Source organism: Haliaeetus leucocephalus, unplaced genomic scaffold (genome assembly GCF_000737465.1).
Source record: "Haliaeetus leucocephalus isolate CR32 unplaced genomic scaffold, Haliaeetus_leucocephalus-4.0 Scaffold992, whole genome shotgun sequence".
Classification (NCBI taxonomy): Eukaryota; Metazoa; Chordata; class Aves; order Accipitriformes; family Accipitridae; genus Haliaeetus; species Haliaeetus leucocephalus.
The window spans coordinates 2013374-2030278 of NW_010973428.1; the positions used below are offsets into that span (position 1 = coordinate 2013374).

The following is a 16905-nucleotide window of genomic DNA, read 5'->3' on the forward strand; positions in this document are numbered from 1 at the left end:
CTGGTTTAATTCCTTACATATATAGCTCCCAACTGACATGAAAGTGCTAGCGATGCACCATTACTTACCCAAGCACCTAAACACTATTTTAGATGCATTTCAGGACATTCACTTGGAACTAAGCAACAGCCTGAACTGGAGCCCAAAGTAATAAATTTAGAGTACATGAAGTGCTATGAACCATCTTGGTCCTATTTGGCAGCAAACAGAAGCAGCTACAAGACAAGCTGAGCTTTTCCATTCAGTCCAGTTTAAGTCAACTTTTCTAACAGTACGTGCCCATCCAGAAGAGGCGTATCTCTGAACAGCTCAATAGTTGGAGAGTAAGACTTGGCTTCACAGAAAGCAGCCTTCAGATAATCAAAAGTAGCTTAAAACAATAGTGCAAGTCCTAAAATACTGATCTTTGATCATAGGACAACCTCAGCTGAGGCACTGGAAAAGAACCACACTACTAGAAATTTATACACTGACAAGTCATACAAGCAAGCATTCACACCTAAGTCCCTGCAGATGTTTATGAACAAGGAATCATCATCAGAATCATCCACCAGGTAGTGTCCTGAAACTTGGATGAGAGGGTTCAAGTCATGTTTCTTCAAATCTTCATCAAACACGTAGCAAGGGACCTAGAACAACAACAAAAAATTACACACAATCCATGCTACATAAGTAGGGAGAAGTTATGAACAGGCATATATAAAGCCAAGTTAACATGTGGAAAAGGTTTTCACTTCTTGAAGCTCAAATACTTAAAGCTAGATATGCTGACTAAAATGAGGCATCCAAAGTTACTGTTCTGCTCTAGCTTTTAGAAGAGTTTTACTATAAACAGCCATTCAGATCACAAAAAAAGTTGAAGAGTTATTTATAATTCTCAGCTCCACCAACTTCCAACAGATGCTTTATATGCCTATGAAAAAGTTAGGTTTATAGAGGTTGCTAAGATTCATTTGGGGTGGGGGCACGTGGTTAGAGTAAAACTGCCAGATGTGTAAAGAGTAGCTTCTGCAGGGAGAGTACATAGATTACCTCTTTCACAGGTTTAAACAAGTCTTTCTTGCAAGCCACAAAGGTCCTCCATTCAAAATAGTGCACACACTCTGTTGCTGTTACAAACTCAGGGGTACCCTATTTAAAGGAGAAAAAAATAATTCTTTGAAAAACAGACTTCAGTTTTATTTTACATCTGCAGACAGCAAGAAGTTCATTCAAGAGATTAAGAAAAACAGAATACAGCATGTCACAGAACAAGGGCATAAAATTTCTTAATAAAGCACACGTTAACAGCAAGTTTGTTATTTCACAGCTTTGTTGGTAAACTCAGGAAGATGCAGGGTGCCAAATCCTTCCCAGTCTGCGTATGCACCAATTCTCAAATTAACGTGTGCCAGTCCTAATATGCAGTAATCATACTGTAACTTTTAGAAGCACTCACTATGCCAATTGGTATCGGCACAAACACCAGTCACATCTAGTTACCAGAAAGGAAAACACCAATACAAATGTATATAAATAGGTGAACAGCAAGGCAAAGCATTGTTTACCAGTTCCCTGTCTTTTATCCTACAACAAGACTGATTAGCAATCTCTTCTGCTACACAGAAAGAACACCTCTGATCTCAGCTACTTATTTTTATAGGCTCACATTATACACATTTGTATCTATTTCAATATGGAGGTTCTACTACGGTTCAGGGCTGGATGTTCAACTGAATGTCTCTATCTAGAGAAAGACAACAAACAGATTTTTCCACTCTCCCTCCATTACCTCAGCTAGAAGCACTTCAGTGTATTTAAACTGATTCCCCTCCCCCATTTATCCCTGCCATAAAAAAAAGTGCTGGGAACAAGTTGTTCCAGACACTATTACAAAATCCTTTTACTAGGTCACATGAAGACTAGGTGGTAGAACTACACTAACTAGAAGAAGTTTGAAGATCATTATGATCTGGTGTTACAGCTGGAGTTGAGCAACAATTTAAATTTAGAGTCATCTGCTGAAACAGAACAGGAAGCATTTAAATCTCAGCTGCACTGGCACTTTGTTTGAATAGGCTAGATTTCCAAGAGGGAGTGTGCAACAGCATCATCAGTGCCAACAGTGGCACTGATAAGTACTTATATATTTGTGTATCAGAGAAACTGATCACAGTCTGTACAAAAGAGCACGCTGTGGCATCAGTCAAGCATGTGGAAGGTGTAACTCCAAAAGCACCTGGAAACGAACTGCAGACACACACGCCCCTAGGAACTTTTGGGGGATCTCCAGTCACACTTTGAGCAGATTCTCATGAACAACTACTCCTCCGGAAACCCAGCTGGATGCGTAAGCACTGTTAGTTCAAGTGATGTGCAGACAAAACCCAATGCTTACTGTTGTCAGCTATGCTGACCCATAACAGAGGTCAGTCATTTTGCTTCAATGCTGTTCTATTAAACAGCCATCCTAGGTCCACAGCTTGGGCACAGCCAACATTTAAACAACAGCTCTCATTATTACAGCACCCTGTACACTGTTGACTCATTCCTCTTTATTACACTATTAAAATGCTACAGTGCAATCCCTGTAAAAACATTAAAGGCCCAGAAGAGCCCACAGTCAGAGCTAAGCTGCAGATCTGCAATTATTTTCTACTGGGAACTGAATTTTGAAAGCCACAGTAGATCATGACCCTACTAAAATATAACTGGCTCTTCCTTAAGCTGTGAAGTTTGGTAATTAGTACATGAGTACAGCAAGTCTCCTTAAAAAGCAAGTTAGAAGTACATGCCATTTCCATTGAAGATAGGAACACACGATTTAGACTTACCAGTGTTTTCCCACACAGGAAGTTAATGTTGCTTTGAATATGGTGCCGACTGCCTTGCTGCAAGCAGTTATGTGTAGTGTTGAGTTCCAGAAGAGTTTTAGAAACTTTTTGCAAGCCTAAGTCACCTAGGGTTTTAAAAAAAAAAAAGGGGGGGGGGGTTATCATAACACAGCACCTTCACAGAAGCTCAACAAACAGGCTCTAATTTCAAACACTGAGTGGCACAAGACACATCAGTCCACTTGAAGACAGTCTTTGAACAGAGTACCACTGAAGACCTTCCTCGTGGTTCTTGCGATTTGGAAGACTAGATCCAAGTTAAGATAGTGTTTGACATCTCTAATCACACTTCCACTTTCTCAAAGGTTTTTAGCAAACACTGAATCTTAGGAAGGCCAACAGCAGGTGCCACTACAAACCAGCCACTGCCTTAGGAACAAGGGCTAAAGGACTCCATCAGAAAACTGTTACCAACCAGTTTCAAGTACCACAATTCATTCCTTCCTCCCACCAGCTTCTATTTATCAGCTTCTCAGCCATTATGCCATTCTACAAATAGCGTCAGCACAATACAAGAGAGTCTCTATCATAGAATCATAAAATAGTTTGGGTTGGAAGGGACCTTCAAAGCTCATCTAGTCCAACCCCCCTGCAATGAGCAGGGACACCTTCCACTAGATCAGGTTGCTCAGAGCCCCGTCCAGCCTGGCCCTGAATGTTTCCAGGGATGGGGCATTCACAGCCTCTCTAGGCAACCTTGCCAGTGCCTCACCACCCTCATCATAAATTTCTTCCTTACATCTAGTCTAAATCTACCCTCATTTAGTTTAAAACCATTACCCCTTGTCCTATCACAACAGGCCCTGCTAGAAAGTTTGTCCCCATCTTTCTTATAAGCCCCCTTTAAGTACTGGAAGGCTGCAATAACGTATCCCTGGAGCCTTCTCTTCTCTGGGCTGAAAAACCCCAACTCTCTCAGCCTGTCCTCATAGGAGAAGTGTTCCATCCCTCTGATCATCTTTGTGGCCCTCCTCTGGACCCGTTCCAACAGGTCCATGTCCGTCTTACATTGGGGGCCCCAGAGCTGGACGCAGTACTGCAGGTGGGGTCTCACGAGAGTGGAGTAGAGGGGGAGAATCACCTCCCTCGACCTGCTGGTCACGATCCCTTTGATGCCGCCCAGATCTGGTTGGCCTTCTGGGCTGCGAGCACACACATTGCCAGCTCTACTTAATCTTAGGTCTACTTAATGAAGAACTCACTGGTGCCTGGGCACAACCGCTCCACTGTTGCTGCCTGCAGACAAACCCAGCACAGATCCACTGCCTCAGCGCACGTCCCCCTGCATCTCCCATCCCCTAGAGAACAGCTCACGTGCTGCATGAAAGCTGGGGTCAGCGCTGCGTCACTGCGCGTCCCTCTCCTCCCCAGCACCCGAGACGAACGGGAAAGGGGGAGCACATTTCAAGTCATGATGAGCACCAGCTCAAGCCACTGAAATGTTCCTGCTCAAACCTATTTTGGTTAGCGTTAAATACCAAGCCCTTTTAGATCCAGCATGCTAAGTCCAGCCTGTCCATTTTTGATAGGTAGGTTTTCTTTCTGCAAAGAGTTGGGTTTGAACTATAGAGAATGCTATAAAATGTGAGTATTGATTAGCTTCCCCCTTCCACTTCTGTTGATGTCTACACTAGGGAGAAAGCAAGTCAAATCTGTAATCCCTGCAGATTGCAAATTTGCACCTAGGCCAAATGTTGTTTCATCTTAAAAACACACTTGCTGGAACTTTGCCCTGCCTGTTATCTCCTCACTCAAGGCAAGCAAAACTACACTACACACAAGTAATACAGTCTTCAGAGCAAAAGGAGCAGAAGTAAGCAAACTGGGCATGAAGAAGGTACAAGAAACTCAAAAATATACTGTTGAAATGCAGCAGAGAGAAAGCAACTATAGCCACCAAACTTGGAGGTAAAGCTGAAATGGTGGCAATCAGAATGGAAACTTGATGCTAATGCACACAGCATCCCCTCAGTAGCTCAGGGCTCTTCTATTCATCCTGCATATGCTCACACTAACTGTGTTACAGGAAGGTACATTAAGATGCTCATACCTAAGCAGCCATTCACAGCATCCCCTGTATAACCAGGGCAACAAATACTACAGACCATTCAATAACCCTCTGCCTTCTCAAGGGAAGGTAAGGCTGGAGACACGTCAGCATGCATATGCACAGGGTATGTGCCAGGCTGAGAACCTGCAACAGTGAAGCACATTACCACCACTGTGGTTCAGTGCCACCTTCCAGGCACCTGGAGGCTGTCAGTGGTTTCTGGCTTTTATATTTCCTGACAGTCTTATCTAAAGGCTATCTTCAGGTTTTAAGACTTCCAGCACTGATGCTGGGAAAGGTGCCATGCAGGTCTCTTAAACCCAAGAGCTACATACTACTTTGAGAGCAAGAATGCTACTTATCACATCATTGCTTAGAAGATGCTGGCAAAGTGTCCTCTTTTCTTCCCTAGCTTAGGAGAAGGAAGCCAACACAACTTTCTAGGCAAGAGCTGTGTATAGTAACAATATGCACACATGATTAAAAACTCTCCAGTTATAAATGTATACAGTTACAAGCCCCAACTTAGCAAAGAACTTATGGCAGCACCATCTGAGGACTCACCTCAATGCTCCGTGAGCAGTAGTTTTCTCTCAACTCTAAGAACACACTACATTGCACTAAAGGCACTGGTGAGGTGACTCCAATTTCCTCAGTTAAAGTGATACTCAAGAAAAATCAAGTAAAGACAGTACATCTTGTTTACTACAGGCCAATATGCATGCTCTCTTCCCCCTTGCATGCTTAGAACTAGGTAGGGAACTTGCTAGAAGTTTTAGCAAGAACCTCTTCAGTGGCACATGACTTGTCCCATCCCTGCTCACAGAGCAAGTAGTCTCATGAGCCATCAGTTTCCCATGAGGTTCCTTCCAGAGCACCAGTTCTGCAACCACCTTTACCGTAACATCAAGCTCCCTCTTTCAATGATCACTCGCATTTCTTCATGACTTCAGAGATGTGTTCCTTCCACAAACTAACACTACAAATCAGCTAGTACAGCTCACAAAAATTAGCATCAGATAGTTCATATTACGCAGCTCTACTAAATCTGTATCAAAGGCACTGTCCACAACACCTTTTGCTCATTGACTCCATCTGTTCAGCTGTTTGGAAGGAGAAAGGCAATTATGGAAGACATTCGATCAGTTGTCCAGAAGAAGGGGGCATTTAGGTGGCAGCTATCATTTCATGTCCAGTCCTTCTACTGCAGCTGGACAAAGTGTACATTTCACCACTCAGGTTAACAAACAGTTAGAGTAATATTTCTGCTTTTAATTTTAGTAGTAGTCCAGCTAAATGGCACACCAGTCACTAGGTGTCACACTAAGTTAACTAAGTACCACGTCATTTCCATCTTCGCTGATGTTCAAGAATAAGCATTTGCCTCCACCCTGAGAACTTCTAAGGTCAATCAATAAAGCTGAAGAGCTTTTTCTAGGAGAGGCCTTTGGGGTCCCAACGTCAACCCTGGTACATCACACTGACACACAGTTAACAGTAGCCACAAGGCTTCCCTTGGATACAGACTGATTACTGCCACAGAGCTTACAGCCTTACCAGCTATCAAAGCTGGGAGCAACAAGCAGAACCGATCCTACAGCTGTCACCCCTTGCATAGCTGATATTTAAAAATAAAACTATTGTTTGCAATGATTTTTTTCTGAAAGAATGAAAGAGGAGATCTGATTAAGCCCATATTTGAAGAAAGCTTACAACTTAGCAAATTTTATCAGCTGGCAAGTTGCCCTTCTTCCATACAAATCAAAGCCCTTCAGCTGCACTCAGCTTTGGCATACAGGTAATCTCATATCAGCTGGATTGCTTGAAGACAAGTATGCAGCTTAGCTGTTTTAGCTAACTGGAATCTACACTGGGAGTCTACAGCTGCCTAGACCTGGATCAAAGAGATTCTTCTTTTCTCATTAAGAGTGATTTATTTTTTTTTTTTGACAAGCAAGAAGCTTGATGACCCATTAGCATTATCTCAACTCTGTGATGGTACTGAAGCTCCAACGAAACTAGAGGCAGTACAATGAAGCACAGCAGGCATCACTCGTAAGTCTCAGACTAACCATGAACAAGTACAAAACTTAGAAAATTTGACCAATAAAACAAAGCAAAATTAAATGTTGATGTTAACTGCACTGCCTTGATTTCTTAATTTATTGCAGGGTGGTTAAAAACATATCTTTCTTGAACAGGATTTGTGGCTTAACCCTTGAGAGTCAGTTCAAACAGCCTCTGCAAGACCAAGTTACGATTGTTGCTAAATCCTCTTTCCACCCAGTAGCAGTCAGGCAACAAAACACTCAAGGTTTGCATACGCCAGAATATTTGATACTGCTCATGGTCATCACCCAGCTCTGTTCTCCCTTCCTCTTTCCACAAGAAGCATGGAACAAAACCTACACATGCCTCTAGGTCTCACACTTCCCTTAAGAGAACAGGCTTCCTCAAGCTCACTCAACCTGCCACATTCCAGTCTCACTCAAAAAAGCATGTTAAAACAGATGCCCAGATACTACTTCCTTTTCTAATCCATGGGCAACTGAAGCCTCAAATGCATATGAGTTGAGATGCACAGCAGCAGGAAACAAAATTCTTGCTGTACATTTTAGGAATAAAACACATTAACAGCATCAAGTGGTCTGAGATGTCACGCTCCTCAGAGTAGAGGACACTACTACATGCAACTGCAGTCTGAACTCAAATGCAACGTAACCAGTCATCCTAGCAAACTCTGGAGCTTGGATATACTGCACTACATAAAAAAGACACATGCAGCCATGAACAGAGATACACTTTGATTCATGTACACAGTGATTTTATAAGCCTGGGTCACAATGCTAGCGGTTTGTTTGAAAAGCACTGATTGACCACAGTCTGAATCTACAGTTAATGGAGAGGGTTGGAGAGAACGGAGTCTGACTAGCATCTGCATACAGGCGAGAATCACCTTTCTCCTCACCATTTTCCAGCAGTTCGAGCTCAAACGCTTTTACTGAAGACTCAGCTTCTGATAAGAGCTGTCTGCCAATGGAAGGAAAGATTGGCAAGCATGTAAAATCCAAACTTCAGATCTGCAGGTACTAAGAGTCAGTCTGAAGAGATACTACCTTTCAGAAGGCTATTCCTTTATTCTATTAGAAGTAACAGTCAGCTATCAGAAAACCTCTTAATCAGTATTCCTACATTATTGTTTCATTAGCTGAAGCACAGAAGCAACATTGAAAGTGACAAGCATCCATGAAAATAAGCACACAAATAAATACTGTTCAGAGCACAAGGTGCTTCTGACCAATGAAATCATGTGCAAGCATGTGTATAGGAATATGCCAGTTTCGTATTTAGAACAGCATGCACAAGTCCACCACTCCTCAGAATGCCAAGGACATCTGTGAACTACTGAAGCAGCCACCAGATTTGACAAGTGTAACTGAAAACAGAGGACTGCATGTAATTGACTTCCTTTCTGTGTGTAACAACTTAAAGACAACATCCTAGAAGCCTAGCAATACTCCAAGATTGCATTACAGAGAGTAACCTGACTCTGAACAAAGAGCTGATATTACATCAGGCTAGGTTGTGGTATCGTTTAGAGCTGTAACTTAAGCTTTATCCTGTGTACAGTACCAAGTTCCAAACAAGGCTGTGCACAGTGCATATCCTGCCACACAGGTAGATGCACTTATTTCCACTTGAGATAGCCTTGCAAAGTTTCACACTAGATTACACTTAACTAAACCATAAGATAAGTTTCACTGTCCTGTGAAGTGATTAGCTGCAATCAGATCATGTTTTCCTAAATCTCCCCAGTAAATCCACAACAGGAAAAAGTTTTACACTGTTCTGAGAAGAAAAAAAAAAAAATCTTTGCTAACATGTCAAAGTTTCAATAGTTATAAGACCATCCATTAACATGTCTCTGAACTACTTATGAGGCAAGACACTTGTTTACCTACCTACAGACAGATACGCCTTCTTATTGATGTCGTATGCACAGACTGCACTTGATCTTCCACACTCTTCAACGCCAAAACACAAGTTTATTTTATAAAGCACATGTCTGTCCGCATCAATTGCTTCCCACGTGTAACTGAAAAGAAAAAAAAAGGTTGTCAGTTGGTATTCGTATTGTCTGCACTGCCATCTTCTAGACACCACTCCCTGAAATAACAAAGTTATAAAGCTAAGAGCACCACTAACTCGAGTTTCGCATTCATGTTCTACAGCTGTAAATACCACAAATAATTGTTATTGTGTCAGGGCCAAGAACAAAACAGATTTAACCACTTCAGGAGCATATATCGGGTCCACTTTTGCCTTTCTTGAACACCCAACCACCTGTTCTTCCCCGTCAGATCTCTGTGAAGGCCACTCTAGGTATATCACAGGTGGTGAACCTTTTCCCTTGAGAGCCTGATAAACTTCTCAAACATCCTTGGCAGGCTGCACACTACTGCACTTTAGGAGTACCCAGCAGTAACAGCGGCAGAAGTGCTAAGTCTAAGTGGAAGAGAGCAGCCAGTCTCATCCTGCCTGCCAGCAGCAGAGCCACCCAGCTTCAGGGTCAAAATTGGGGTTGAGATTCTTGCAGCATTCAGACGGAAAGATGCTAATAACGCTTACTAGGGCCTAGCTGCACCTTTATGCATTTTTTATATATTTCAGTATTGAAAGGACAGTTTCTGAAGGGTGATCTCAGAAGCTGGAAAGCAAGCAGAGCTATCCACAAGAAACTCAGTGACACCAGCTTGCCACAGCCTTATCAGAAGGTCAGCTGTCTAAACACTGATAATGGAACATGAAGCTCTGGTTAAATACAATGGGGAATAAATCAGAGTAACAGAAGAAAAAAATCAAATGCAGTGTAGTTCTGAGGTAGAGCAAGGATTCGTGCAGCGAGCTGTGGTCAGCCGCATGACACAGCACCACGCAGTCCCGAGGCAGGCCCAGGTCAGCTACTTTGGAGTCAGGAGCTCTTTAGACAGCCTGGCTTACTAAGCACGGTGCCCTGGCCAAGCTCTGTTAAAAAGGCACAGCTCAGTAAACATTTGCCGTCAGCTCGGCTCAGCCACACCTCTTCTGCTGCTGGCAGCCTGCATCCTCTGGACGGTATTGATTTTTGCAACACAAGAGATTCCCTTCTATCCCAAGTGGAAGCTTCAGTACGATTTAATACAGAGTCATCACATCAGAAAACTGAGGACAGCACAGTGCCTTTATTAGATATTCCAGTTATGTACAACTCACACAGGGTTTAATGCATCTGACCCATAGAAGCATTTGTCTTCGTCTACAGATTAGTACCAAATCCAGCGAGGGAGTTCAACTCTGCTCTCTCAGCTATCAAGAAATTAAAAGTTGACCAGAAGCTTCGCCCATAAGGTTTGTTTGCCTTAATCTCTAGCTCATAGGTGTTGCACCACTTGACACTATCCTACCCCAGATCCCCCCCAGGAGGAGAACCCATTCTTTTTCCACTTCTGAAGCCCAATCCTTCAGAGAGGCAGAGACAACAGCAGTTTAGCTATTTTACTCCAGATTTTGAGTCCTCCGAGAACTTCCCTCAAATCCAGTGCAGCTGATCTCTAATCAAAGAGCCAGCAGTAAGATACCACATACTTTTCCATTTAATTACTGACTACAGGGTTCTTGGCTTCCCTGTACTACAGCAGCCTTAATTTCAGTCTACTAATGGCTGGAACAAGTTAGGGACAACTACAAGAGTTCTCCCTGCAAACTGGAAAAAAAAAAGTTATATCCTAATTATATTGGGATATAAAGGCTCAACTATAATAATAGAAGGCTCAAAAAATAACTTACCAGGTAGTGAGTCATACCTAAAATACCAACAAAATTACTTTTTAATCAGATTCAAGGATTGTGTCTCAATCCTAGCCAAATACTTGCCATTACTCTTTCCTCATAAGCAGAGAGAGCTGACATTTTACAATCATACTGATTAGTGCACTGAGCCAGTTTCTTGCATTTCTGAAGTAGATAAAGACAATCACAATGCATGATGATGATGAGAATTAAGCTACAGTACAGAATAACCAGAGTTCAGGAATGCAAGACAGCTTGACAACACACAATCACACACACACACAAATTTAGAAGAACCTGACTCTACCTTCAAGGGCTCTGAAAACAGCAAGAGATTAAGACTAAAGCCATTTTTACCTCCAGGAGAAAATGCATTTCAATCAAAATACAATTTCTTCACAATGAAGCCCCAGAAAGTTATTAGCATTTCACTGAAAAATTCCTCAAGGGTTCCAGTACCCTTTTTTGACTGGTTTTGTAAGATGACAAAAAGTTAACATATAATACTAGGACACGAAGTTTTTGATCAAGCTAGAGTGTTCTTCAGTATGTTCTTTTTTTTAAGAGAACTTGCAAATTAAAATCGGTTTGTGAACTGAACGAGTATCTAAGTCCTTCACAAAACAGAATTATCATTCTATGAGAGATTAAGGGTTTTTCTTTCCCAGTCCCATGTTATGAAACAGAGGAAACCACCATCTTTAAGTCAGTTCACCCACAAGCCAGAAGCAAGAGAGAAACAAGATGAACAGCTTACAGAACAGAAGCAAAGCAGTCACTGAAGCTAGCCCTTCCCTCCACCCTTTCACAGGCCCCTGGACAGGGAAGGCTGAGGAATCCTTCAAAACAGTCCACAGAAAGGAAATATGAAATCCCACATTTAATCATGGTCCAAACCACAACTGCAGCGGTACACAAAAATGAAAATCTAATGCAGTTTCAGAGTAGTATTACTTTCAAGGAAGTTCAAGGGACTTTTTTTTTTTTTAATAGGTGGGAGGAGCAGGGCAGGATTTATTGACTGGGAGTAACAGCAGGCTGGATGTAGCCTAAGCAGCTGTTCTCATCAGAGAGATGCAAAATACACTTTCACAGTAAAAGTAAGAATTATTTCTCTCACAAGTAAGACTCCTGGCATTAAGTCAGTGCCTGGGAATAGTTTCAAGTTGCATGTGCTCTACTTTCCAATAAGATACAAGCTGATGTCTCTGCTGCATCCCGTAATGGAAACAATCTGTTGGCAATCACATCACCCACCCTGACCATGGCTGAGGCACACGGACCAGCTTCCTCCAGCTGCTCAGCACTCACCTCCACCAGCACTGATGCCTCACGTAACTACTCCCTCAGCAGGGCCAGCTGACATTATCTTGTTTGAAGGGCTTAAGATATCCCAGATTCAATGCAACTGAGCTAGTTTAGGGAGCTGTTATACCAACAGCTTTAAAAAGTGATAGCCTTGGTCATGGGGTGGGGGGGCGACACCTTGATTAAAACTGTCAAACAGTTATTTTTGCTGAAATCACAACCCGTTTCCAGATAAACCCAAACGTGGACTATCCCACAGTCAGGGCCCTGAAACACACACCCAGGTCAATCCCCCCAGGGCAGCTCTCCTCCTCTCCCCTCCCCTGTGTGTTGCTGGCCTCAGCACCTGACACAAGCCAGACCCAGGGACTGCCCTCTCTCAAAATTAACTCAGCAAAAACAGCAGGTGCCTGCGCATGTGTGTGGAGAGGGAATTGAGCCCGGCCAGTTCCCAGTCTGGCTCACAGTGGTTTCTGGCCACGCACCAGTGGCAGCAGGGAGGGAGGGAGGCCACTGTCGAAAGCAGTTGTGCAAGCAAGGTCCAAGTGAGTTACTGGGAATAACCTTGCCTGCAGGTCAGCCTTTCCGGCTACCTACCTTTGTTTTTGAGACGCTGAAGCGACAGCATGAAAAAGAAAAGTAAACTACTTTTCAGCAAGTCGTAAGATCAAAAGAGCGCTCTGTGTTTTTTTGACAAAGCAAAGAAGGAACTCATGGAAAAAAGAACATGAGAAAGGGAAAAGGGATGTGAGCATTAGTGAGTCTAGTTTACCTTGCAAATCAGTAGCTCAGACACTGAAGTCAGACAAGGTGCAGATAGCTAACGGCCGTCACAGCACGTGCGTCCCCACGCCAGAGCCACTTTGAGGTTTGAGCACTAGTGAACCACTTCAAATGCAACAGAGCACCCGAAACACTATTGCTACCATTCTCATCACCATGCTCAAGTTTTTTGATTCTCAAACTCTTACCCAAGGGATGACTGCTAGGAAGAAGAGTACACCCTACTCCAAACAGCTGCAAAGCATAGTTGCAAAGAAACATGTGTTTACTCTCTGGGGAATGCACTGAAGTGGCTCGTTTTGCTGAAGGGGTGATACACAGACAACTCGGCACAGAGACAAGGCAACCTACAACAACAGAGTTGGAAAGTGGATCCATATGTGCATCCACATAATTTTGTGCCCAGCAGCTCCTCAGCTATCAGAACACTGCAGAGATGAAACTAACACCTGAAGGTCTTTATGAGTAGGTTCAACCAGCATGATCACAGATGAACAAGATCAGGAACAATTTCCAGGATGACCACTTCAAATTTGAAGCTGGCAGCTCAGATCCACTAGTCACCACAAAAATCATTATTAGATGTGGCTAATATTTTAGCACAAATATGTATGGTAAAGAAACTTCTATGTCAAAGCAAGTTCTCCTTACAGACAATGAGAGCTTGAATGGCAGAAGGTACAAAGCCAATGCTATGCTTCAAGAGTTTTTTAATGCCCTACTCATGCTTAGCTCTGCTCCAGCTTACCTGTCACTTTTTCCAACCATCATGCACAGTGCATGTCTTCAGGCAAGTTTTCTTGCATATGCATCATCCGTAATAGCCTTACGGTTACACCACAAGCTGTTCATCTTTCTCCATCCGAAAGACATTTGGTGGTTTACAGCGTAGCATGAAAGACATCTACTACATCATCTTACAGAATGCGTAAGAAAAGGGATAGCAATTTGAAGTTCAAGTACGCAAAAGCTGTAGGAAGCTTATGGGCTGAGAAATCACGTTTAAGCCACTATAATGGCAGCTTCCCAGGCATGTGAAGCAACCATGTGCATATGCAAATAAGTCCAGTAATTACTTATTTATGACATGTCCCACTTAAACATGTCAAAGCACTTAACAGAGCTGAGCAAGTTCACCAAAGGGTCACCTCTCTGTACTCAGCACTTGCTTCTTCACCAAGGCTCAGCTGAATGCTAAACCGAGGGTTTCCAGCAGCACACAAGAGCACAGTTGTGGTTTCACAACAAAGGCTGAAAAGACAGTGTTTGAACAAACAAAACCGTTCGTACAGTCAACTGTAGGAGTTGTGTTGTTAAAAAAAGCAACAGTGAATGTAAAGGAGATTTGACTTACAACCCCAAAATTGGAAATTCTGCATAATAGCAATCCTATGATGTACAGCAGTTTAAACGGTTTTCCTTCCACTCTGGAGTCCAAAAGTTACAGAAGTTATGCACCAACTCCTATCCTTGCACAGCAGACAAAAACATTACCTGTCATCAAATCATCTCTCATCCAGGGCTGATTATCAGGCAAAACAGGAGGCAGAGGAGGCAGTTTGTATTTGCTGCTCTGCCATCACACTTTAAAAATATTGCAGAAAATGTTTTGAGGGGAAGGGAAGTTTTACAGCAACTTCCCTGATGTTACATGGAAGGTGAACCCAAACTGTCAAGCTTTCTTTTGTTTTTATAGGAGATGGATTTAAAGAACAGTTCACAAAATTAACTCCAGAATTTCTTTCTCCTGTGTTGTCACATGAAAGATGTGAGGGGAAAGAGACCGAAATGGCTAGTAACTTCCTATATGGAACCAGTTCCCTGTATTTTTTGCCAGGTGCTCATACTGCAGCAATCCTGGAGACACCTCAACACAGAAGATAAAAAGAGAATTTCAATTGCAAGTCACCCGACAGCACAGTCAGCTGTCAGAGTGCACAAGAACAAAGGAGAAAGCATGACAAAACCAGTCACTACAAGCCATCACATTTGACAAAGTTTCAGAGAAGGAAAGCTTTTCTTCTTTCCCCAGACTGTCCAAGCATAATAGCAGTAAGGCTACATGAAACAAGCAGTGAAAACCACTAACGCAAGTTTAAGTAGCCTCATGCCACAGTTCTTGCACAAAACAGTTTTGACACCTTTCCTCCTCCCTGCAAGACAGCTGTCCTAACCTGGGTATCACTCTACCTTTATTTAAAGGGCAGTCAGTACCTCCTCTAATCCCCAAAATTTTCCTTCCTTGCCCTCCTTTTGACATTCACATACCAGCCACAGAGGCTACTGCAGCTTCACCAGCTCCATTAGGCCACGCAAAAGTCAGAACACTGTTTTCTTAACAGTTGTAAAACAAATCAAAATCTTGTCTCAAGGCAGTGCAAAAACAGGTTGGTCAGGGACTTGTCCTGCACACCCGTATTCTATCTTTTGGCTGAGACATCAGCCAGTAGTGTAAGTGTTTGTGTTAGCTAACTGCATCATCCCTCACTTGGTAGCTTTTCTGCAACTGTGCCCGAGATGACACTTCACCACTGATTTCCATGGGGTCTTCCCACCTGCCAGACTGCAAAGTCATTGTTTTTTCCCTTTACCCATTCTAGATTACCAGGCATAGGTCCTTCAAAGCAGTTTTTCCCACCATGGCAGAACAGTAAGCACATGTTTTTGAAGCAGGCCATCTTAGAAGGAAAACTGCCAATTATGCTATCTATTCACAATTTATTTTTCACTTACCAGTAACAAAAGGAAAGTAGCTTAAGTAATTTGCATCCAAAAAGGGACTGCATGTCTCTCAATGGCAGTCCCAAATATTCCTCTCATCACAGACATACAACAAAACCAAGAGACATTCATAAGATTTAATGCTAGTCTCAAAACAGGAACTGCTTGAGAATCAAGTCATTTAGGGTAGATTTTTTTTTTTTTTTTAAATTGTTAGTCAGAGATGTTCCCTCCAGAAGCCACACAATAGTTTCTCATTTCTGTCTCAATTCTACAATCAGGGTGGTCATCTGACAAAACCATTTTTTGCCACCCTCATGGGTTAATCTTGCAAGCAAACCTACTTTTTCCCTTTTTCATCATTTAACAGTATTATTCCCCAGATCCCACCAGGAGAAGAGCCCATTCCCTCCAGTGAGCCATCCTCTGCCCTCAGTGCTACATTCACTGTGTTACATTGGTGTCTGCCCAGTGCTGTTGATTGACACAACGTATTCCTGTAAGTCCCACTGTATATTCTGGCTAAATGATACAAAAAACAAGACTAGCAAGATATTGTTGCCAGACTAAATCCATGACTGAATTCAGAGCAGGAACATGCCAAAACATGAAGAACAGTGCCATTTCCACATAGCAGTTCTCACTTCTCGAAGCTTTCTTAACTCACCTGCAAGTTACTTAATGGCATTTGGTGATACCCTTAGTACAAAGAAGACTATCAAGCGATGCCCCTTGCAAACCACTTCGGCTTTTTTCGCCCTAGAAACCAGCCATTCCGAGGCAACCCGAACAGAGCCAAGTCTCCTCATCTTCCCACCTGCAAACTTCCTACGGCCGCAGAGTCACACAGCGGGGTCCCACGGGGGACAGCTCCACGCCGCCCGCCCGCTGACACCCCTCGGTCCACCCTCCGGAGAGTCTCACGCAGCTTCGCTCGCCTCCAGCGGACCCAGACCGAGCTCGGTCTTAAGCCCCGAACACCCGCTTCCCCCGACGCCTCCCGGCCTGACCCTCACCGGGACGGGCGACCACAAGCCCTGCCTGCTCGGGCCGCCGCGGGGACGAGGCCCGCCCCGGCGAGCCCCCGGGCTGAGCTCCCCCACTTCCCGCTCGTTCACACGCGGCCCGGCGGAGGGCAGGAGCGAGAAGGGGCACCGGCAGACCCCTCTCGCCCCGCACTCCGCCGGTCACAGCCCTTCCCCGCGGGAAGGCCCTCTCCAGCCGCCGCCTACTCCCGTCCCGTCCCACCGGCCGCCCGCCGCTGCCCACCTGCACAGGTCCCGGTAAAAGTCGTTCAGGGCCGCGGCGGCCCCGCCGCCGCCGCCCCCCGGCCGCAGGGGC

At 43.8% G+C, this 16905-nt stretch overlaps 1 protein-coding gene across 1 annotated transcript in view; it reads right to left on the minus strand.

The window, feature by feature from the left end:
• The window catches only part of IGF2R (insulin-like growth factor 2 receptor), a gene marked incomplete at its 5' end in the record, with an annotated part of 60814 nt that extends 43910 nt beyond the window's left edge, over positions 1-16904 (minus strand). Inside the window, 5 exons of the mRNA XM_010584525.1 lie at positions 500-629; positions 1033-1131; positions 2814-2938; positions 8886-9019; positions 16834-16904. Coding sequence (XP_010582827.1) covers positions 500-629; positions 1033-1131; positions 2814-2938; positions 8886-9019; positions 16834-16904 — 559 coding nt within the window. The remainder of the gene's footprint in view (positions 1-499; positions 630-1032; positions 1132-2813; positions 2939-8885; positions 9020-16833) is intronic.
• Position 16905: the final 1 nt, after the last annotated feature.